A 23,661-nucleotide genomic window follows, 5' to 3' on the forward strand; every position below is an offset into this window, starting at 1 on the left:
TTCACTGTCTCCACCTTTGATAACAAGTTAGAGAAAAACAAAATGCTTTTTTTTTGTTTGATTCAGATCAAATATGTAAGACTTATGGTAGAAAAACTCCTTTTCCTTTTAGGATAAATAACAAGTTTTTCTTGTACTTAAAATTTTATATTTTTCCAGACTTTGAACAATTGTTTATGGCTAAGATACAGAGATTGGACTACAGACATTATAGCTAAGAATTTTCTTCAAAATTAAAACTACACATACTACCTAATAAATTCTTTTTTCCCCCCTTCATTTTGATTTTGAAAAAACTTGAAGTTGAATTGAAGTTTGTGTCTACACTCATAGTGCTTGCAAGAACATTAAATCCTTATGTTGTATTTCCCTCTAAAGTGAATTTTTAGCTTTCTCACTTGTGTGTTAAGTATAGAAGTAAACAATCCCATTCTCCCCTTTGTTGAAGTAGCAGCAGGATATTAAATAAGCTTTATTCTGGACATTTTTAAATAATTCTAAAAATGACAAGCAAATCATTGATAGTATATGATTTTATGACAGAAGTTTGAACTATAAAGTAGGTTATAGGTTATCCAAGTACCCAGTCCTTAATCTGCAGACTAAATAGAATAAACATCATTTCCTTTCCCTGCATCAAAGCATGCACTATTCATACTGAAGTGACAGTCGCATCCTGTTCCAATGCCTGATGGCAGTAGGTCAGGGAAGTGTTTCTGTTTGAGGGGGAGGAGAAGACAGTTTCATAGTGTCCACCCCTTAAACATCTAAACAGCTTTTCATCTCAACTTTCCCAAGGCTGTGATGTTTTAAAGCAGATTTTTTTTATAGCTTCCCTGAAAATATTCATTATGTATGGATTGTGGATCCAGTCATTGATCAGTTATTTTTAAAAATATAGATTTTTGAGCAAAACTTACTTTATCATCAGGCTTTTAAGATCCTGATCTTCACCTTCTCGTAACTCGTATTTGCTTGTTAAAGACAGTGAAATCTCTGTTTTTGCAAGCTGATTCAGTGTGCCTTCCCTGTTGGGGTCATTGGGATCAACAGATCCTTCCCCTGTAAGAAAGGAAACATCTTCTACTTCAATTTGCTAATTTTATCAAGAGTCAATGCATAAAACAAAATCACCACCTAAACAAATCATTATGTTGTCAGAAGTTTTAAATTTATTAAATAACACACCCATTCCTACCATTCAAAACAGTCTTCTTTGGGGGGAACACTGAATAAACAAAACCATAAACCATCTACTTATAAACTCAGAATATTTTGGAAATGCCTCCAATAATTTCCTTTCAAAGTACTGATCTGCAAGAGACTCATGTCTTTTTTACATAGGAGAACGATTTTTATCTTCTTAAAATATCTTTTAACCTAACTTGCAGGGACAGTGAAAAATGAAAGAACAGTAGCTATTCACCCTGAGCCTGGTATTATCTGTGATGTTATAGCTACTTTCTAAACAAAAAGGAATACAGTTTACTTCCTAATACTGTTGAGGCAACTTAAATATCAGCCACATTTATTCCTTACAAATTCAAATATATATATTGTAAAACCTAATTTTTAAGTGGAAAAATAACTTTCAAAATTAAAAACTGGTATTTAAAAATTTCTCTGCACTTTTGTGGCCAAGAAGAGCAAATCTGAAGGCTAGGTTATTTAAAAATGTATATATTTTTCCCTGTCCAGCAATTTGAACACAACTGGATCATTTTTAGAAACACCAGTGTTTGGATTTTGTATCACAATTAATCTTCAGTATTGGGTGTGCTGACTGATGCTTGCCTGAGCCAGCAGTGTGCCCAGGTGGCCAGGAAGGCCAACAGCATCCTGGTTGTATCAGGAATAGTGTAGGCAGCAGGGCCAGGGAGGTGATCATCCCCTGTATTCAGCTCTGGTGAGGCTGCACCTCGAGTATCATGTTCAGCTTTGGGCCCCTCAGTACAAGAAGGACATCGAGGCCATGGAGGGTGTCCAGAGAAGGGCTACAAAGATGGTGAAGAGCCTGGAACACAAGTCCTATGGGGAGCGGCTGAGGGAACTGGGGTTGTTTAGTCTGGGGAAGAGGAGGTTCAGGGCAGACTTTATGGCTCTCTACAGCTACCTGAAAGGAAGGTGTGGCGAGCTGGAGGTCAGTCTCTTCTCCCACATAACCAGTGATAGGACTAGAGGGAATTGCCTCAAGTTGCTCCAGGGGAGGTTTAGTTTGGAAATTAGGAGACATTTCTTCTCAGAAGGAGCAGCCAGGCATTGGAAAGGGTTGCCCAGGGAGGTGGTGGAGTCACCGTCCCTGAGGGTGTTCAAGGAAAGGTTGGACATGGTGCTTAGGGACACAGTTTAGTGGGTTACATTGGTAGTAGGGTGATGGTTGGACCAGATGATCTTGGAGGTCTTTTCCAACCTTAATGATTCTATGATTCACAGTTAAAATTGCAATTAGAAGCTCTCCACACATCTCAAGGATGCTGTCGAAGATAGCTACCTCTATTGACTCTGAACAACACTGCATCAGCTTTCATTTTCAGCAGGATCAACTATAGTCAAAGTGTGAATTCACTTTTGAGAATGTCACAAGTGTTCAAAAAAAAAAAAACACAGTTACAGTAAATGAAGAATCTGGTAACATCAGAGAGATGAGAGTTTGTATATCTTGCAGTATTTAAATCAAGACCCCATTTAATCTTACCCCAGATTGAAGTCAACCATGAAGATGAAAAACAACATACCAAGGAAAGACTCTACATCAGGAACAGGTCCCAGCCCTTCCAGCAATTCATTCAGCAGGTCATTTGGCTCAGTGGCAATGGCATCCTGGTGTTCCAACAGTAGCTATAAACAAATGTAAATAAAGACATAATTCCAAAAAACCATACCCAGTGTCTTTATACTTGTAAAGAAATCTGGAGACTATATACTGAAAAAAAGATGGATTGTGATCAGCATTATGGAGGAACTAAAGTGGGTGGGAGGCAGGGAGAAGAAGCATACTCCTTTCTAGACAAAGACTTTAGAATTGTTCTTGCAGTAAGGCAGCTTGCTGTGTTCCTCTGCAAGTCACCTTCAGTGCTGAACATCACAACTGAGAAGAAAAAAGCTTAAGATTTGCCTTCAGGGTAACAACCCAAGCAGTGCCTTTCAGTGCAGCATCCTGAACTGAGCATACAAAGGGATGAAGACAGGGTCAGTGGTTGTGTAGAAAGATATCTTTTTTTTCCCCTGTATAACCATTCTAGTAGCTATTTTGAAATACAATACTGTTACCGATACCTTTCAGAAATAGCTCTGTCTTATAAGTAAGAAAGGAAGCTACGCAGCACCTAGGACTATAAGAAACAGTAAAGCAGAAGTTGCATATTTATGAACATATTCACAGTAACTTTCATTGCACCTGGACATCTTCCCAAACTAAGCCACAAAAATACTGGTAAAACAAGTTAGTAAAGACCATGGATGGGCAATAACATTTTCCTGTAAACAGGTTCTCACTATTAATGAAAAAGTGATCTCATGTTGAGTTAGATTAAGTCGGCAGTATAGATGACTGCAAAATCCAACAGTTCATTTGCCATAGAAGGAGTATTCCTTATCTGGAAGCCTGACGGAAAGGCAAAGGGTCACTAAGCTTCTTTGAAATTTAACTATAGCAAAGCATGCATAGTAGCCAAAAACTCCAGGACACTAAGTAGTTTAAGCACTGCAAGCTATTTTTAGTCAAAAGTTAATGGTTACTATAAACTTACTGACAACTAAAAAGTCCAAGCCCAGAAAGCAAAGGCACGTCAGCATTTCAGTCATACTAACAGGACAGTTAAGTGAGAACCATAGGACTGTAACTTAATTTCTCAGTCTTAAGTGAGAATTATAAGCCTGTAATTGTTAATTTCTCAGACTTAAGTGCAGCAACTACCCTACACTGTACATAACATTGAGCATCATATTGTGAGAATTGCTGAGAAACTCTACGCATACTGGGTAAAGCTCCACCATGCTTAACTGTATACAAGCACAGAATGAAAAATACATTCACAGAACAAGTCCTCTCTCAGTCAAGAGATAAACAGGGAAGTGCCAAAAAAACAAAGCTGATGAATCTAACGGATCTCTCATTCCAGCTGCATCCTAAAGAGTTGTGAAAAGAAAAAAGTTAAGCAGTTGCCACCAGAGCTGATGACAGAGGACAGATTCGAGAACTTTTTTTTAAAACTGAACTATGTATGACAAAGGACAGGATGTTTATGCATATCCTGTTACTCAAACTAATTTTGAGCTGCATGACCAGAATGAAAAGCTGAATTTACATTCATAGGGAAGATAAAGCAGGAGAAGACAATTCAGATGAAAGCATTCAAGACGTTTAGTGGAAGAGGTGGCATTGGTAAAAGAAGATCATCTGCTAGAGTTACTGCATGTTGTGGTTTAACCCGGCTGGCAGCTAAACACCACACAGCCGTTCGCTCACCCTCCCCCCTCCCTCTCTGGGATGGGGGGAGAGAAACGGGAAAGTGAAGCCTGTGAGTTGAGATAAAGACAGTTTATTAAGACAGGAAAATAATAATAACAATAATAATAATAATAGTGATAATGGTAATAGTATTAACAATAATACTGTGTAAGAAAACAAGTGATGCACAATGCAATTGCTCACCACCCGCTGACCGATGCCCAGCCTATTCCTGAGCAGCCGGCCCCCCCCACCCCGGCCAGCCACCCCTATATATTGTTTAGCATGACGTCAGATGGTATGGAATACCCCTTTGGCCAGTTTGGGTCAGCTGTCCTGGGTCTGTCCCCTCCCAGCTCCTGCTGCACCCCCAGCCTGCTCGCTGGCAGGACAGAGCAAGAAGCCGAAAAGTCCTTGGCCTGGTGTAAACACTGCTCTGCAACAATTAAAACATCAGCATGTTATCAGCGCTCTTCTCATCCTAATCCAAAACATAGCACCCTACCAGCTACTATGAGCTACTTAACTCTGTCCTAACTGGAACCAGGACACTGCACTAAAATAATGTGTAGTATTCACACCTAATTGCTTACTTTCTGCAAGCAGAGGACTGTGTTGTGATATTATCAAAAAAGACCAATCTTCTTGATCTCCTTTGTTTAGCAATTTACTTTCATTAAGTTATTTCATATTTTATAGGATATTTTATCAACAAAATCAGAATAGCACAGTAATTGTCACTTTCAACTCCAAGGACGTATTAGAGAAGAAACAACCTCACTAGAAGTAGTGGTTGAATAAGACTAGCGTATAAATGTCACCAATGAGTGGCATAAAGGAATAGGTCTATGCCTTAAATTAAAAGAAAAAATAGACACAAAGACTATCCAGCAAGCATGTTATTAGCAGACCAGGCTATTAGTTTTCAGTTGAATAAAGAGAACTTGCAATGTCGTATACTGGAAGTTGGGCACTCTACTTTTTCTATAGCATATCTGAAAACATTAGGGAGAGGTTCTCTGTGGTACTTCCCCCCCGCCCCCCAGCCTCCCCCCCTTTTTTTTTAAGCTAGAAAATAATATTAACCCAGCTTCAAGAGGACCACGTGGAAGACATTTAACTTGTACCCTAAATCAATCTATGGACTGCAGTTAATCTATGATTCTATGATTCTATTCTTTACCCAGGAAAAAAGATCTGTCAGGAAAAACGGCTTCAGTCCTTCCTAAATCAGATATTTACATCTGCTTCCAATACAATGCATATATGATGTATGAAACAAAATACACTGAGTTTTCCTGTTTTCCTAGCATCAAAGGAACTTCTTCAAATTGTGCTTACTTTCTTAACCAAGACAGGAAAGTGTTTATAAATATAAATAAGTTAGCAATATCACACTAGATGGAAACAAAAATGTTCCCCCATCATATAATGTTATATTCTCATTGTTATTCAAGACAGTGCTTTTACATGGAAGCAGTCCTCTAGGAAAAATGAAATCTAATACTCAATGTCAAATCATACTAGACATTGAAGAAATTCTTTCAAAAGAAACACACTTTAAACTTTCCTCAGAGACTGTTATAATTATTTCATAATTTATACATTTTAGTCTCCTAATAAGTATATTCACTTACTGAATGGGTATTGATAATTTCTTCAATTGAGATATATATAACAGGTTTGCTGAGGGTCACCATATCAGAGTATTCATCAATATTGAATTTCTCCTCTGGCTCAGGAACATCACATGCTGCCTGAAAAAAATTTCTAAGAGAAAACGAGAGACATTAATAATTGTTACCTATAAATTCTCTTTAGTTTGGCTGTATAAAAAATATAACCAAGTAATCAACATGCTTTATATTTGTCTTATCTGCAATCTACTCTATGTTGATGTGTAAATACGTTGCCTCTGAAGAAAGGTTCCTTTAAACACTAAAGATGACTTCCTGGACAGCTGGTGAAAGATTATTTTTGAGGTAAGATTTTTCTCCTGATTCTGCAAGGAGTGATAACTTGGCAAATCCAAAATATTTAGAGAAACCCATATTTAATGCTTAAGTAGTTATGAAAGGATTTCCACAGAAATACCCTCTGGTGTTATAAATGCACTTTGTAGTATGAAGTGTGCTGAGAAGAAATTATTTGAGATAGCTACATAAAATTACCAAATTATTAAACTTTGGGCTACAAAATTTAAATCACTTCCTCAAATCAAACTGAGGTGTCATAAAATATGGCATTGTTTAAAATCCAAGGATCTTGAGAGGAAAAAATGCAAAAAATGCTTCAAGCATTATATCAACTTGGAACTACGTGGAGAACAGACTCCTACTTTGCAAGACAATGATTTACTCTGAGCTATTAACAGCTTCAGGGATATGCATAGACAACCAAGAAACAGCAAGGTCCTCCTGCCAAAGGAACAGTGTGTTTTCCAAAGTCAGAGGATCTGAACCTGAGCAGCTGGGATTAACCACCATTGGTGTCTAAGGTAGGCAGGGCACTTCTGTTTTAAGTAAAGATCCCCAGAGACTCAGTCTTGTAAGAAACTGGCTTCATTAAAAGAGGAATTCTTCCTTTTGTAGTAATCAAAGGACTAGCTAGAGTAGGTTCTTCCCTTTATTAACATTTGTTGATCTTGCTACACTTTCTACCCTATTTGTCATGTTTATGTCATGCCCTTAAATAATACCTTAAATAAATAGAGTGACTAAGGTCATGCCTTTGTGTTCATGGCTGATCTCTCAAGGAAACCCATTATATGAACAGTACATTTGCTTTTATTAAGCATGGTCAATAAGCATAAAAGTTACAAAAATAAGTTTGACACAGGGCAGAAGAACACTTCAATATAATAGCAACCACACAAAAAGATGGTCAATAATTCCAACAAACTTGTGTCCTGTAGTATAACAAAACAAGCAGTTTCCTATGACTGTACAAAGATGAAAGAATAAAATCTCTTGACAAAGATGAAAGAATAAAAATGAAAAAAGCAACTTTTTCCTCATCAGTAAGTCTTTTCCTCAGACAAAACATTCAGTTATCCCACCCACCTGAGGAACACAAATGTTTCTGCTGGACTGTGAATTCCATGCTGCTCTCATAATCTATATTTGCAGTAAGGAAGTCTTACTGCAACGAAATCAGCAGAGCTGATTGGTGTTCCTAGTAATGCTCAAGTAGAAATACAACATGCTCCTTCTGCTTCAGTTTCCTCAGTGAGAATCATTCAACACTAAACTTTGAGCAGGGCATTATTATTATTTGCAGAATGCACAAACTAGTCTTCCTTACTCATCCTAGAAGAGCACTCTTATTGTATAGCTAATTGTGAGAGCCTTTCATACCTGAACTTCTGGTATGTCTGTGAGAGGTAAGCATTCATAGATGACAGGTGTTCACTCTCGCCTTCAAAGAGCTTGTTAGAAGCAGCATGCTGAAGGACTTTTGCCACACAACCTAGATTCCTCCTCTGGTCAGGGTGTATCTGGCCCCCGGCTGTCATATCAATTATATCAAAACCATCAGGAGCAACAATGGCAGGGTTCATATAGCGATAGTACAGGAGGTTTCCAACAATCTATAAAGAAAAAAATTAAGAGAATTTCTTTTTCATACATAATCACATTTTACAGAACATTATCAATCACTTCCAACTTAGACCATATGAACTGGTGGTAGAAAACAAGGAAAAACTCCTAGGATGTATGTCTTACCTATGTGTCTAACTGAAAAGAGTCTGTGATCTTTTATATGATGCAAGGACAGTAACGTGCACAATGCCATAACACAATAAAAAGCCAAGCATACATACTTCCATGTAAAACCATTCACGTTTTTAAACATCTTTCCAAAATATCAGACAGCTATGTATTAAAAAAAATGTTTAGAAATAGAATTGCTCGATTTCAACTACATTATTTCCATTAAAAATAACCATCTGGTTTTGACTGTCAGAAACCTACCAGACATACACTGGAATCTTCTAATTTATATTTAAACCACCACCAGCAATAAAAACTATAAATAGTTTATTTTTAAGCTTTGGAGTAACAAAGTTTCTGGGTAAAATATTCAATTTACTAGATATTTAAGAGCTATTTTAAACTACTAAGGAAGAGAAAAATCAATTGCTCATCTCACAACAAATTCTTCCAACACTTTGACAAATGTCCCAATAACACTTAATGCAAAAGCTGAAGTTCATTAAAGTACCAAAAGCCAAATTCATAAAGGAATGGAATCAATCTTTTGTCATAACAACTCTTCAAAGATTAATAGTCTGTTAAGCTGAGTCAGTTCTTACATTCATTGGATTTGCTCCACAGCAAAATTTAAAAAATATATGTATTCCAAACTTTGTAATGAATATTTTCAATTAAACAACACTCAATCATTTTTGTATTTAGAATTTGTGCCTTTTAAAGCATCAGTTATAGACTTTTAAAATAAAGTTTCAATTTGGTACTGCTAGATTTAGGCAAGCTAGTGCAAGGCATTGAGTTGAACACATCAAGACACATACAACTTTCCTTCTAGATTTTGATAGGTTTGTCTCCACAGGTTCATTTTCTGAAGTGCAAGAGACAGTTGCCAATGTTTAATGCATCCATTGACATTAAGAGACAAGTCTCTTAATGTTTTTTTGGTTTTTTTTCTTTTAATTATTAAGAGACTGAAAAACAGGTTTTCCAAAACTGCACTCTCTACAATGATCTTGCAGTAACTTGTATCATGCAGATGGCTGTTTCATATCTTTCCTGGTCCCAGAAAAAGGAACAACTTTTCTTTCTGCATAGACCCTTAGTTTGTGTGTAGTCACCTGTTGAACCTCCAGCTTGCACAAAGGCTTTCAGTTGGATGCTTTATGCTCTATTTTCTACTTATTTCTTATGTCAAGCAATACTTTAATCTGCCTTGCTGAAGTGATGGACAGAAGTACTTCAGAAATGCTGCCTGGTGCCATATATATACATATATGGCAAGTCCCATTGAAATGGATACCTTGCAATTTTAGAACCATTTCATTAAACACTAATAAAAGCACCTTTACTGAAATATAAATAGTTGTAATTTGAGAGTTGTCAGTCTTTCAGTTGGCTGTTGGCTCATGGAGCAAGGCCCCTAAAAAGGCACAATGGCTATATGACTGGTTAAAGATGATCACTGTGCCAGTGCCATACTTGTCACTCACAGTTTACTTTTCAGTCTAAGCTTCATTTCCACAACTTTTAGTTGTGGAACTAACTACCAACTACTAACTACACAACTACCTTAAGTGTGTGTAATACAATGAAAGGACCTACTTGTAACTTGTTTTTACAGCTCTTCCGCAGTGTCTTTAAATTAAAATACCTTTTTTTATTATTATTATTATTAAATATATTACTTTTCATATGCTAACTTAACTTCAGGGAAGAGAAAAATATAAAAATCAAGACCACTGTGTTCTTCATGAAAGGACCTCCGGTGGGAATGGCAAAAATACAAAACCAAAAAGCAAGATGATTCAAATAAAGCCTAAACCTCTAAGAACTGTTAATAAGCCTACTATCTAAAAGAAGTTGAGCAGTGTCATTAAGAATTGCTGAGCACACAGACTAAGAAATCTAGGTTGTGGCAACAGAATTCCCTTCTCTTTCTCTTCTACCACCCCTTTAAAACCCAAGTAACACCAGATCCCTTCAAATAAATGCTGTTTATCAGTTCATTAGAATGCTTAGTATCAATAAAAATCCCCTTTGGCATCAAAAGAACAAGCTGTTGGCAGTTTGCCCTTGGAAGTCTACCTTTAGTAGTTCATCTTCTGTTGCATCAGGGAATTTCTCATGGAGCGAGCTCTTCAGAACTTTGGCTATATATCTCATTCCATAACTACATGTGGAACAGACGAAAAGAAAAATAATGGAAAGACTTAGATGAAACAAACAAATCATACTAGTAAACCAAGTTACTGGCTCTTCTGTCAGCTACTTAAAACACAAAACAAATGGTAATGGAAAATACAAGAAGTTTCAAGTATATGTAGACATTCACAAGACTAAAGCAGAGTAGAAGTGGGAAAACCACTCCCTCTACTGGGGAAGTCATCTGAGATGCACATATCAAATCATGTAATTTGAAAGGATCACCATTGCCCAGGTTTATATGAAGCTTCACCGTTCACATGAACTGAACCAGATAGAGTCATCAACTCAGCACTTACGGCATCATATTGAGAGATGAAAAAATGGATGTGAGAACTTTATCAGTTACTGCTCTCAAACTCTGAATTGATGATTCCAATTTACTGACCACTTCTGTGTGTGTTAATGCTTGTTCCGTAGTAACATCATATGGCAATTTGCTGTAAAGCAAACAGACATTAAACCATGCTAAGCATATTTGAGAATAAAATAGATTTTTTTTTTTTTTTGCCTCATAGGAGTCAGTGAACACAAAAACACAAATACAGCTGAAGTTTACACAGTAACAATAATTTTAACAAGAATGTCATGTGCATTAGCTTCTTTTTTGGAGGGAACTCTTCATTTGGGTAAGGGCGCACAAGGCCATGTTCCTTCCCTTTGTTACAAAAGAGGATTCCTAAACTTGAAAATGGATTAAAAAAGTTCCAATTCATAGTTCTTCAGAAGGACAGTACTATCACATTGCTATAAAAATAAAACAAAGTGCTGTAAATTATTTCAAGGCATGGCTTACTATACTTGTAAAGATGAAGTAAATGACTTCTGATCATTTTCAGATCTGAAAGGATGTGGAATGAACATAAACTGTATTTTCTTTTTGATTAGCCCGAGCCAGTCCAAAGGTTTAAGGAATGTTGTTATACTTGGAAGCAAATTTAGATTCCCAGCAAGTAAACTTTCAGGAACTGGGATCATCTGGCATCATTTCTAGAATAATCTGTAGGGGTGCTAGAGGAGCTTGTGTGATTAGTTGTAGAGCAGAAGCTTTGAAAGCAAGGGTGATGAGGGGAAGTGGGAATTCATAGAGAACTTTTCTTTGCCCTTTTCCTCATCTGATTTTTCCCCTCAAGCCATAAGCAATCACAGCAGTGGTACAGATGTCACTTGAATAAAACCCTTGGGATCGCTTAAATTAGAAAAAAGAAAGGCTGAGGGAGTTGCAGGGTGTTCAGCCTGCAGTAGAGTAGGCTTTGGGGAGACCTCTAAGTGGCCTTCCAGTACCTAAAGGGAACCTACAGGAAAGCTGGGGAGGGGCTCTTTGTCAGGGAGTGTAGGGATAGGACTACAGGGAATGGCTTTAAACTAAAAGAGGGTAGGTTTAGATCAGCTATAAGGAGGAGATTCTTTATTCTCAGGGTGGTGAGGCACTGGAACAGGCTACCCAGAGAAGCCGTGGATGCACCATCCCTGGAGGTGATCAAGGCCAGATTGGATGGGGCTTTGAGCAACCTGATCTAGTAGGAGGTGTCTCCGCCAATAGTAGGGGGGAGTGGAACTGGGTGATCTTTAATGTTCCTTCCAACCCAAACCATTCTGTGATTCTGTAAAAGTAATTTATTGTTCAGAACAGGTTAAAGTACAATATTTCAAGCACATCTCCCCAAGAAAGCATCCCACTGTGTTATGGAAAGATGGGGGAGGGAGGGATAGACACAAACACAGTTTGTCAGAGAAGGAAAGGGGAAGTTAAACTGAGGGATCCCTTAAGTATGTAAGAGATGGTATGGTACATCCAGCTTCCTCACCTGGCCTCACCAGTCTGCATTTCTAGCTGGTTTACCCATGACTTGTACACATCTACAGGACTAGTGTTGATTATGAGGGACTTGTCATCCATGATCTCCTTCACTACTGGTGCCAGGAGTTGACGCAGAGCGTTCTGTCCACGAGCACCTCGATTGAAGCTGACGACCATCTTAATGACAGTGGGATTTCCAGTGACAATATCCTGTATCTGGTCTACCTTAGAGCTGTATCAACAATAGAAAGGTTTAAAGATCTTACTTATGTATGCAGTTATCAATGTTTTTAAGCATTTTTCAGAAACCACTCTTTTGAAAGCACCCTTTTTGCATATTCAAACATGTTTATGCAGACTATTTCTTAGACTCCTCTATAGAACAATATTGTAGCAGTTAGTATCTGAATGCTAGTGTGAGTTAATATAATGTCCCTGGAACACAGCATAGTGAATGATCGCTAAGAAAAATCCACAAAACAACAAATCAGGGCCCAAATGCCTGCTAAATGCATAAAACAAGGTTTCAGTTTTTTTTTTTTTTTTTTTAAAAACTACCATCTTTACTACACTTTCAGAATACATACCTACGCAGAAAAAAAAGACTTCCTCACCCTTAAATACTCGATCACAAAAGCAAGAGAGCCCCCTTTTTTTTTTCCTGAAGTGACTATCACAAAAAATATTCTTCAACATAGGAAGATTTTTCTAAACTGAAGTGCTAATTTCGCAGGGTTTATTAGTTAATTTTCAGGGTAAATTATTACCTTGAAAGCAAAATTCTCCACTGAAATTTATATACATGGTCTTACAGCAATTAAAAATTTAACCATCAAATTCTTTTAGGTATGAAGAATTTACTGAAATGCTTGTCAGACAAATTAACTAAAGTCTTGTACGAAATGCACATACTTTATTTCCTCTTCTAGAGCAGTTTTAAAGAGTTTGAGAAGCAGATATTCTTCTCGTTGATTAGAGGCATAGTTGTAGAGAGTGAAGATAACTGTATCCATAAACTTGGTTGATTTGTTTTGAGGCATCTGGAAAATCAGCTTCGCCAGATACATGGGATTAGTCTACAAAACAAAGAAATTATTTGAACATTATTTCCTGAGATAAACCATCGCTACAAAGGGCATCTGCCCTGGGAAGATCTAAGCTTCTAGAAAATTTTAGGTGAGATGTGATTAATTGGAAGGGCGCAAAATTTATTATATGCTTTAACCTGCTTGTCAGACAGCCTCCTTTGAACCACATACAGTGAAGGCTAAAATTAACAGTAATTCATGTGGACTAAAAGATATAGGGAAGAAAATATTTATTTGGTTTCAGTATGGCCTGAAGTTATTCTCAACAATAAAGCATCTGTATTTCTTGCACAGTTTAAGGACAGCATGGATTTTCTCAATTGCAGGAAACATTAGAAGACCAAGACAGTATTTACCGTGGTCTACATACAACACTCCTGTGGAAATCTTTTCATAACCACTACTGACATTGCTAAAATAGAGCAAGCAATATACTTATTTTCTTCAGCTATTTGCTCTCATGTTAATTTTTACTCTAAGACTTACCTGTAAAAGGTAGAATAAATGTTGATATGCCTCCAGTTTTTTTCTTCTCTCTTTGCTCAAGCCTTTGATACCCTGTTTGTCAACCATAACCATCTCTTCTAGCTGATTTTTGCTCTTTTTGTTAAGTTTCTTACTGTGCAATACCACATCCTGCAATGATCAAAGGTTTATATTATATATAAATGTAAAAGGCAAATAGGAAAAAATAACATTTTTTCCAACTATTTTATATGTGGCAATGAGGTCATTTATTAGCAGCTTTGTACTTTTTGCTACTTTATTCACTGGCTGCTCTTTTGAACATTTTTATTTTGCCACCAGTATGGCTTGCCAACAGTGATTGTCTGGGAAATCTGATCTCATGTATAGACTCATTCATTATTTAATGAACAATCTCTCAAATATGATCAGAAGACTACTCCATTCTACCAAAATGCTTTAAGTCTGCCAAATAATTACTGTTTTGCTGCTTTGTCCAACAAAGTGACATTCGGTGGCAAACAGGAATACCACTCAGGACAAAAGAGCAACTTCTCACACAAGCTATTCTGACGAGATTACTTAAAACAAGCAAAGCAAGTGCTTCCTTTGCCAGTATTGTAACTAATTGAGGGTGATAAAGCATTGTCACAGGTTGCCCAGAGGTTGTGGAGTCTCTCTCCTTGGAGATCTTCAAAAGCCACCTAGAGAGGGACCTGGACAACCTGCTCTAGGTAGACCTGCTTGAGCACGACAGGTGACCTCCAGAGGTCACTTCCAACATCAACCACTGTGTGTTTCTTTAATCCTGAGCTCTAACACAGAGAAGTGGTCAGTGTATGTTACTAAGTAAACCTGAACAGTCTGCTGACCTGAAGAGTGATTCTGTTTTTCACCAGCAGCCCAATCTTTATATCCATTAAGTTCAAGTCCTTTTCCAGCTGTTGGTTGGATCGAATTTTTGTAACCACTTCTTCTCTTAGTCTTGTTACTTCTAGTTCTTCTTGAAAATCTAAGTCACTTTGGTCCAAGAGGTAGGCAAATTTGCGCAAGACAGGCAATGGTGGATTTTCAGCACCAACTATAGTTGAAGAAAAATGGCTTGTTAGTTAAAACATTACTAAACACGTGTAAAACCCTTGAGAAACTGATTACAGTGTAGAAAAAGCTGAACTGCAGAAAGGTTATAACAGTTAGAAGCATGAGCTGAATGTTTATCATACAGTCTAAGTACAAGTATGTAAAATAGTACAGGTAAGACAACTGGTTTCCAACTGTTTGCATCTGCTTTTGAAGCGAATAGGAAACTAAAATCTTGGATGATTTTTTTTTTTTTTTAAGTGACACACAGTAACATACTTCTGCCCAGATATACAGCAAATAACCATTACCACTTACTTAGTGTTCTGTAGTCCTCCCTGGCTTTGTTTGCTCTGAGAAATGCTTGTATCTTCACAATTTCTTCATTCTGTAAGGTACAAAGATCAAGCAAAAGAACTGAGTTAGGACATATTTCTGTAATGTGCATGTAGTCATATTACCCTATTTACTGCTCCGTGTTCAAAATGAAGAAAAAGGACTTACATGATCCTTGAAGTATTGCAGCCGCTTCCTGTAAGCTCTCTTTGCTAGCCACATTTTGACCCATGATTGAATCTGAAAAATAAAAAATTAACACATTCTGCACAAATGGTTTGTATGTGTGTATCTGAGTGCATGTGTTTTAAATTTGTATCTGACAGTCCTCTGTTGTAGGCACGCTGGTCTCATGTGCTTGTGGTATATATGTCCAATATTCTCTAACTTAGTATTACAGAAAGAGAAGTGTAAGAAAATCTGTTATGATCCACTCAAGCTCAAAGCCTTATAGAAGTCAAGCACACAGCTTTCAAGAAGCTTTCTGTTTATTAAATCTGTCAATTAACATTCAAGCACCATATAAATTTCTGGAGAACGAGCCCATTCATTTTCTGCTGCTAGCCTCAGATTCCCAGGCACCAGAGAACCAAGTCAAGGGATGAAGAATACTTAGACCGAGAAGCAGAGTGTAGTCTTACCTTGACAATAGCACCAACGTTGCCTTGAAGCACCTTCAATCTGTCAACGTAGCTTTTTCTTTGTTTGAATCCTTTCCAGAAAGCCTGTTTTATAAGGAGACATTGTTAATAAGAAACTGATATTTAAGTCTACATAAACATTGTTAGCAATTTCTGTGTGTATGTTACAAGAAAAACAGCCTTTACAGTAAAAAGATAATTAACTTAATGTAATCTTGTTTATATTTTTAGGCCACCCTGACATATTTCATTCCAATTTGGTCCAGTTTTAGAACTGTCGTCCAATATCAATTCCTCCCTTCCCCTGAAGCCTTCCTTACTCTTATCACCAGTATACCTTTAACATCCCAGTCATTAGCTTCATCCCTCACACAGGAAGACCCAGCCTCCCTCTTCTTGCCCACTGCATCCCAGAGCTGTTGCTTTACCTAATGGAACCCACATTGTTCTTGTCTTGGCCTCCTCCTCAAGTCTGTGGTCTTTCTGAGACATTCAGGATCATCACCTTGTGCCACAGATGACAGCCTGCCAATTCCTTTATTCAGCTCTCCTTCTACTAGCTCAAAGTAAACTTTCGGCAAGGACCTCAGCAATACAGATCATTCAGCTGTTCTCAGCATTTACCATAATGCGTCTTTTGTCTATCCAACCAGTGACATCAGCCTAGTCCTCCACTTGTTGGCTTTTCACAACAGCCCATCTCTTTTAATGCTCATAGAAAAATATCAGAGAAGAGCTTAATTTACCTAAACTTCTCCTCACTTTTGAACCTCTTCAAAGGCCCTAATTACTCAAGCAGCAGTGCACGACTTTACTGTGCCCAGACATGACGTAGAAAAGTGAAAACCCAATCCAGATAAGAGCTACTAGTATTTATCATCATGAATTTAAGTTGTTACTATAGACACCAAAATAACCAGCTGTACATTTGCCTATAATTCTGTAAAGGGTAGTTGGTTGATTATTTTTCAAGAGTTAAATAAATTGTTTCTAAACCATTTAAAACCACCGTGCATGCATTTGTCAATGTTCACACTCTCAGCACACAGAAATGTTTTACACTTATTTTGGAGTTCAACAAACAGAAGACATCCAAGGAACACTGCCAGAGCCTGATAATACCAGGGCGTCTGCCACTCCCTACCAAGTTATGACTTCATGGAACAGAGGCAAACCATTTCCAAGTTGGGATAGTCTAGAAAGGAATGTATTTCTTAAGTCATGTTTTGCCAAGGATTTTTTACTTCAATACTCAAAAAATATATTCCAATCTCATCCAGTCTTGGTTACGTATACCATGCAAGACCTGAACACCTCAGAATAAAACCAAGGCTATGCATTTCTGAGCTTTTCCCATTGAAGTGACTTAGACTGCAGGTGGATATGATCTATTATTTGAAAACGAGAGGTTTTCTATTTAAAAGCATAGTTATTCCAACTAGGACAGGAACACATCTGCAGAAGTAGAAGTCTGAATTGCTGATTTGAGAATTTTGTTATTAGCAGTCTCTTTTCAGCAGTGATACACCACTTAACCACTCACATGCAGATAGTTACCCAAGCCAGATTACATTCTCATTCTAATACAATACCTGTATTTTGATGGCAGATGGTTCCTGGCTTTGGAGGTATGCTTTTCTCTCCTGATAATTCTTCCTGACTAAGTATCCCCTTGCTCGGGCTTGCAGCTGAACAATCAGATTTTCATTAGCAAGCCAAAGCTGCTCCCGATTGTAATCTGCTGTGACTTGCCCAACAATGCTCTGTTAAGGGATCACAGAAAAAGGTCATTTAAAAGGAGCTAATAAAAAAACACTAAACTAAACAACAACAAAACTTAAGGACAAAACCATTCTGGAATCTGTCCTGTATTCTCTCCGTCTGTGTTATGTTCATCATATCTGAACCCCTACAACTTACCCCTAAACTTTAGTCAGTATGAAGAGCTACTTTGCTACCACTGAATTTTATGAAGGGTATGAACTCCTTTCAAGCTGGAGTTAACCAGCTGGACATATTATTTTGAGAAAGTTATTTTATTTTTTAAACCTTAGGATTCAGAGTTCTGCTTCCTACTTTCAAGGTTTTTTTGAAGTCATATCTAGAAATACCTACCAAATCAGGGAGCTCTGTATATAGAAACTTAGAAACTCTGTATATAGAAACTTATAGAAACACTTAAGTAGTTTTGCAGCCAGAATTTCTGAAGGACCTATTGTGGTGATTTGAGCTGTCTGTGCAGCAGAGTAAACCAGTATCCTATATGAGCTACATCAGAATACAAAAAATGCACAAAAGCTTGTGTGATCCAGTAATTTAAGTTGTATTTCATGGTATTGCAAAATCTCCACAGCACGCGGGTTTAAGTTTCACACATCTTATTGTACTTGGAGATACAGGAATGCTGAAGATGAAAAAATTTGAAAGTACACAAAAAGCAGTCAGACTTTCCTCTGTAAGTGTCTACTAGTGGCTATCAAAAATGTTGCTGTAACCTTCAATTAGGGAGCCCCAAAATCATTAGGATATATAAAACAGGAGGCTGTGCCATCACTATTGTCTCAAACTTTAGATGTTGATATTTTAAGAAGCAGATACTGAACCAAAATGATCTTCAGTCTCACCCAGAACAGCCTCTTCCTTTAATATTGCCATGTCCTGCTATCTATCCCTCAAGTTCTTATGCTTTATGTTTGCAGTCAAAGCAAATATTTTAGCCATCTACCTGGATTTCTTCACCAGTTAACCAAGAAGTTTTTGGTACTACTCCTCCAGGGGCAGCACAGGTACCTTCCTCGGTTTCCACATTGTAGTAGTAATCATACATATTTTTCATTACAAGTTTAATCCATGGACCTTCCGTAGAATCTGAAAGCAATACATGCTGTCATTTGCACACATTTGTGTCCTTTTACACTGATAAGTTACAGCTCTCCTCATTCACTCCCCATCTCTACATTTGCTATGGAGCAGTTTTATACAAAAAGGCACTATATATTTTGGCCCATTTTGTAGTAAGAATATTTTCAAAATATCTTATTCTGCTGGGCAGTATCATTCTCCTAGAACAAAACCGCTGTGATCTTTGTACAAACCCATAGTCAGCTTCTCAAAAATACATGTCAACTTGGTGCTTGCTGCTGAAACAGTGTATGCCACATCTTCCATCATCACTCACTATTGGAACAGACTATTTAAGAAAATATTTTTGCTATCTTCTGGCCAGATGCTAGGCCTCATTAACACTTAGCTCCCACCAGAGATTTCCTATGTCCATATCGTTGCCTTGTTTAGTGCTTCAGTAAACAATACTGCATCCTGAAAGGCAGGAAAAAATTCATTTCCTCATGGACAAAAAAAAAACAGAGTAAAGCTGCTAAGGTCAGTTGTGCAAAATGCCCTCTCCAAACTTGTGTTGCTGATATCTGCTGCTCAGGCAAACCACAGGGTCCATAAATGGGTCATGGACACTCTGGCAGAACCTGACCTTTGACAGTAGTCTGTAAGGCTGAAGTGTGCAGTCTAACCCTTTCCTTTGTCTGCTAACAGGAAAAAAAATCAGAGAGTAATGTGGTTTTCTGACAGGACAGATTAGCCTATTGACAGTCAAAGAAGATGCCCTGAATTCTCTCTGAGGCTACTTTGATCTTAGCTAGACTCTGGAACTAACTAGACATTCCTCAGCATGCAGTGGGCCCTGGATGTAAAATGCACCATCATGTAAAACGCACTTGGGCAACTATAACGCATTTCTCAATATATTCCAAAAATTAACACCCACATCCCTCACTTTACAGTGATTTTAGGTAAGCCTTTTGTGCTAGTTTTCCAGTTGCCTCAGTGACAGGGAAATGTGAAACTTTTCTGTTCAGGATGGCATTTACCATCTTTAGTTTTCAGCTTCTTGGCTTCAGAGAGGTTCTTGAAGTAAGTTTCGGCACACTCTGAAACAATCCGTAATCCAAACTTGGACTGTAGTATCATTGGGATTGATTGTGAGTCACCCTTCTCCAAGCTCTTGTTAATCAATGATATTCCAGCAGCCACTAGGGAAAAACAACGATGGAGAAAATTAAGTGTTGTACTCTACATACCCACAATGCTAACCACTAGCAACTTTGATAATGGACTTCTGGGATGGTTGCACACAGCAATACAGTGCTTCACCTCTTTGTAGCCTCCTCTGTGCTCTTAAGGAAGAGTATTTCAGAGAATAGCAGGCTTGTAGCGTGCCCTGCACCCAGGCAGGGATGTAGTCACAGCATGACAGAGCGCTCTGAGGGCAGAGCTGCTCCCCATCAGGTGGGACACCGGATAACACCAGGGGCAGTAGCTAAGGATGGCAGGTTTTCTCACTTAGCCTGCCCAACAGGTGGGCCCATAAAGCAGCAGATCGCTCAGGAGCCTGATAGAGATGCAGCGGGTCATTGTGTTACAAGCTGTAGCATTGTGTTACAAACTGTAAACCTTAACATTCAGTTTTACTGTGCAAAATTGGAATAAATTCCATTTGTCTTGAGCAAAGTTTTGCAACACTGTGCCAACATCCTAGTCAGGATCCTGAAGCAACCCTTCCTCATCATCATCCCCTTAAATTTGAAGCTTGCCTAAAGCTGATGAGGCAACACCCTTGAGTTTGCCAGCAATGCAGAGTTTGCTTTCAGGGCACATAAAAGCAATGCTGTGAGACATGGTCAAACTTCCAAGTTACATGAAGTTACCCATGCTCCAGATCAGGGCTTCCTAAATGTCCTTTTCTTTGTGCAGGTCTCATGGTCAGCAGAGGGGCTGATAACACCACCCCTGACAACATGTAGCAGCATACCAAACTTCAAAGTGCCTTACACAATAAAGTTATATGCAGCACTGCTTAGAAACCACTACTCTGATTTTAAATTTTGTTCCTTAACATCTAAATTCAAGATGCATGCACCAAGGAACAAGTGAAAAGACACACACAGCTAGAATATCTGTATTATATCCTTGCTTAAGTGAATCCAGGTAACTTTGCTTGCTACAGCTGCTTTTCAGACTACAGCAGCAAGCACTTTTCCTTGTGTGTATCTGGATCAATACAAGAAAGGTCCCTCTCTATGTTCATTGCTTGACCTACACATATTTTTCCACCCACAGCTGCCACAAAAGGTGTTCAGTGTCAGTAGTGAGACCTGGCCTAAATACAGGAGGCAACGTGTGGGACTGAGCTAGCAGAACATTTCAGCAAAAGACAGTTTTCCTTTGTGGTTAGCTTGATTAAAGCAGAATGGGTACAATCACATTTGTCTGGGCAGAAACAGATCCATCTCCACATAACTTGGCAGCCAGCTGAGAAACTATGTGAACATGTAACACCACATCACCATCGTCTGGACCTCCACCAGATCATATCCTGCCATGTTTCTGTGCTTCAAAAGAAACAGCCCTGTCCCAAGCACACACTCCCCACAAGGGTAGGCATGACTTTTACAGCATCTCTGATATCTCAGTACCCAGGCATACAGCCTCAGCAGGGAGGAAGCAGGAACGACTGGGAAGCAGCACATTACCAGGAGTGTTACATGCTGCTGACCCAGGTGGCTCAGTCCTAATCGAGCACATCCCATCCACCTCCTCAGCTCTGGTCACCAGTATTTGAATATTTTTCTCTCTCCTTTTTGTCCTCTAGTTAGGGGTGCTAGAAGCTACTGCTACACAGACAAAAGAACACACAACCTAGCTTACAGTTATTTCTGTAGATCCCTCGCTGCCTGGCTTTTTCCTCATATTTTAAGTAATCGTGTTTTTCTTCTAAAATAAACGCATAAGAAAAAATAGTGGGGAAAAACACCAATTCAATAGAAATTGTTTGTACTGGTGTACTAACACTTCATTCTGCTGCTGTTGCTCTAAAGAAGGGCCATGTGGCCTTGCGAAATTATCAGGTGAAATTTAGCTATCCTTGACTGCAGGAGAGGGGCAGGCTCTCAGTGCATGGACCTGCTCTTGCAGCAATCAGGATCTCAGCAGCAGATAAGCACTGCAAAGGGCTCTTCCACATCTATCCTCCCTCCAAGAAGCTAAGATACACAAAGAGGCAGCTGCCCACTGTGATAAGCTTGAACTCTCAGCAGGGCCAAAGATCAGCTCTTTTCTATAACACAGCTCTCAAGAGGCAGATCCTGCTTTCACAGCCCCTTCCTATGCAAAGCTGAAGGTCTGCACTGCTATCTCTTCCTGAAGGGTGCCATGGTATACAGCTACTGTTCTGCCAATCTTGTTTTGATCTCTTCTTGGACAAGGAGTACTGGGGTTGAACTGATTCAAGACACAAAGTAAGATAAGCCAAATTCCACAGCAAACACCACAAAGAATCAGCAAGCACACGAGTCTTTACTGAACGTGTCTTCCTAAAGGAAGGTACAAGATAGAGTCCTTTACTGACGGGGCAGGCATTTTATAAAGGCCTTATCAAGTTTTAATATTGTAGTATTTAATACTTCTGCAAAGCATTAAAAAGACTTGGAAAATGATCAAGATGGTTCCAGTATAGCTGTCAGCACCTTCTCTTACTTGACTGCTATTGCCATTACTGCAGCTATCTTAAAATATACATTTTGTCCTAACTGAAACAGAACCATCTTATGCTGCCTTTACTTTTGTACGCAAGCTTTGTGGTAGGGAGGGGATTGTCTACCTTTCAAAAATAGCTTCTCTGAGATAGATCAAAATGCAAGTTAATTTACAAGTTGGGAATGAGTTGAGTTTTCTAAGTTTAGGCTATGCGAACACAACATGTTAACTTCCTGAAACAGGATGAATTCATTACAGCGAGTACCAGGTTCTGTGCCGTGGGGAAGTTTTAAATCTCAGTTTTTAGCTCCAAAACCTTAGAGCACTTCTGAAGAATGTGCTGTGCTGACACTGCTCCATTTCAACCCGGAGGGCAGAGTACAGGGGATTAGTAGTTATTTCCACTAGGGACTTGTTAAAATAGTTGAAAACTATGAAAAGCTGTGCATTTGCTACAAAAATGGTGGCATTGGTTATGTGAAGAAGATTTTACTGAAACAACTACTAGGTAAAGCAATAGCTTATCTTTTTCAACATTGTATGGTACTAGTATATGCATAATGCTGAACTAATTTCTGTATGCAATTTATGTGATATATATGTAAAGTTCTTATAGCAGTAGACACAAACAAACATATTTTCAAGTCACTCTTTAGCTTTCATTCACATCTGTTTATAAGCTACACATTTCCGTCTCTTCTCTGAGCTCAGATGTTTCCTCAGGCTTTCTCATGCCTTTGGGTGGCATTGAAATGAACCTTCTTTTGTGGAAAAAAATGGGTATCAGCACCTCAGTACAACAGCTCAGTTTGGACAACATATGTGCATCTAACCCTGCCTCAGAAAACACAAGCCAGATGCTTTTCTTAGATGTGCGACCAATGAAAATCCTTCATGTGTTTTCAGTATATCTGACTGATTGAATTAGGACTGCAAATCAACTCTAAAACAGTAACATTAAATTCACTGGTTCTGTAGCAGGGGTAGAAGATTTAGTTTTGTAATAGCTGGCTGTTTTTTTTTTTCCTTCCATCCACAGCTTACAAAGCACTAACTACTGACATAGCATGCCTATAAGTAAACAAATGACAGCACTACTTTAATGAAGGCTGAGTGCAGCACTGCAGGAGCACATCAGGTTCAATAGCTGTATTCCACAACCTCTCAAGATGCAAAAGAAAGTTCCAGACTAAGAAGAACAAGAGGAATACAGATACAGCTTAATGCTTACAGATTTCAGCTTCTTTTATATTGTTATTGGCATCAATGATTCCCTTTTGTATTTCATCCAGCCATAGCACTGCTGATTCATCCTGGGTTTCCTGTAAAAAGGACA

At 38.4% G+C, this 23,661-nt stretch overlaps 1 protein-coding gene and 1 long non-coding RNA gene across 8 annotated transcripts in view; one reads left to right on the forward strand and one right to left on the reverse strand.

The window, feature by feature from the left end:
* Positions 1-23,661, reverse strand: part of IQGAP2 (IQ motif containing GTPase activating protein 2) — a 127,002-nt gene that overhangs the window by 7,903 nt on the left and 95,438 nt on the right. For all 7 annotated transcript variants that reach the window (XM_080573845.1, XM_080573842.1, XM_080573840.1 and 4 more), the window contains 17 exons: positions 23,557-23,647; positions 19,661-19,822; positions 18,502-18,644; positions 17,369-17,539; positions 15,777-15,860; positions 15,304-15,375; positions 15,118-15,187; positions 14,592-14,800; positions 13,741-13,890; positions 13,079-13,242; positions 12,174-12,398; positions 10,665-10,805; positions 10,249-10,333; positions 7,807-8,039; positions 6,088-6,220; positions 2,736-2,838; positions 921-1,062 (listed from right to left, as the gene is read on the reverse strand). In XM_080573845.1, the coding sequence (XP_080429971.1) occupies positions 921-1,062; positions 2,736-2,838; positions 6,088-6,220; positions 7,807-8,039; positions 10,249-10,333; positions 10,665-10,805; positions 12,174-12,398; positions 13,079-13,242; positions 13,741-13,890; positions 14,592-14,800; positions 15,118-15,187; positions 15,304-15,375; positions 15,777-15,860; positions 17,369-17,539; positions 18,502-18,644; positions 19,661-19,822; positions 23,557-23,647 (2,378 nt within the window). The remainder of the gene's footprint in view (positions 1-920; positions 1,063-2,735; positions 2,839-6,087; positions 6,221-7,806; positions 8,040-10,248; positions 10,334-10,664; positions 10,806-12,173; positions 12,399-13,078; positions 13,243-13,740; positions 13,891-14,591; positions 14,801-15,117; positions 15,188-15,303; positions 15,376-15,776; positions 15,861-17,368; positions 17,540-18,501; positions 18,645-19,660; positions 19,823-23,556; positions 23,648-23,661) is intronic.
* Positions 2,850-6,063, forward strand: LOC308185567. The gene is made up of 2 exons (XR_013943470.1): positions 2,850-4,407; positions 4,998-6,063. It is a non-coding gene; the product is annotated as an uncharacterized lncRNA (long non-coding RNA).

The sequence above is a fragment of the Anser brachyrhynchus genome (genome assembly GCF_964034855.1).
Source record: "Anser brachyrhynchus genome assembly, chromosome: Z".
Taxonomy (NCBI): Eukaryota; Metazoa; Chordata; class Aves; order Anseriformes; family Anatidae; genus Anser; species Anser brachyrhynchus.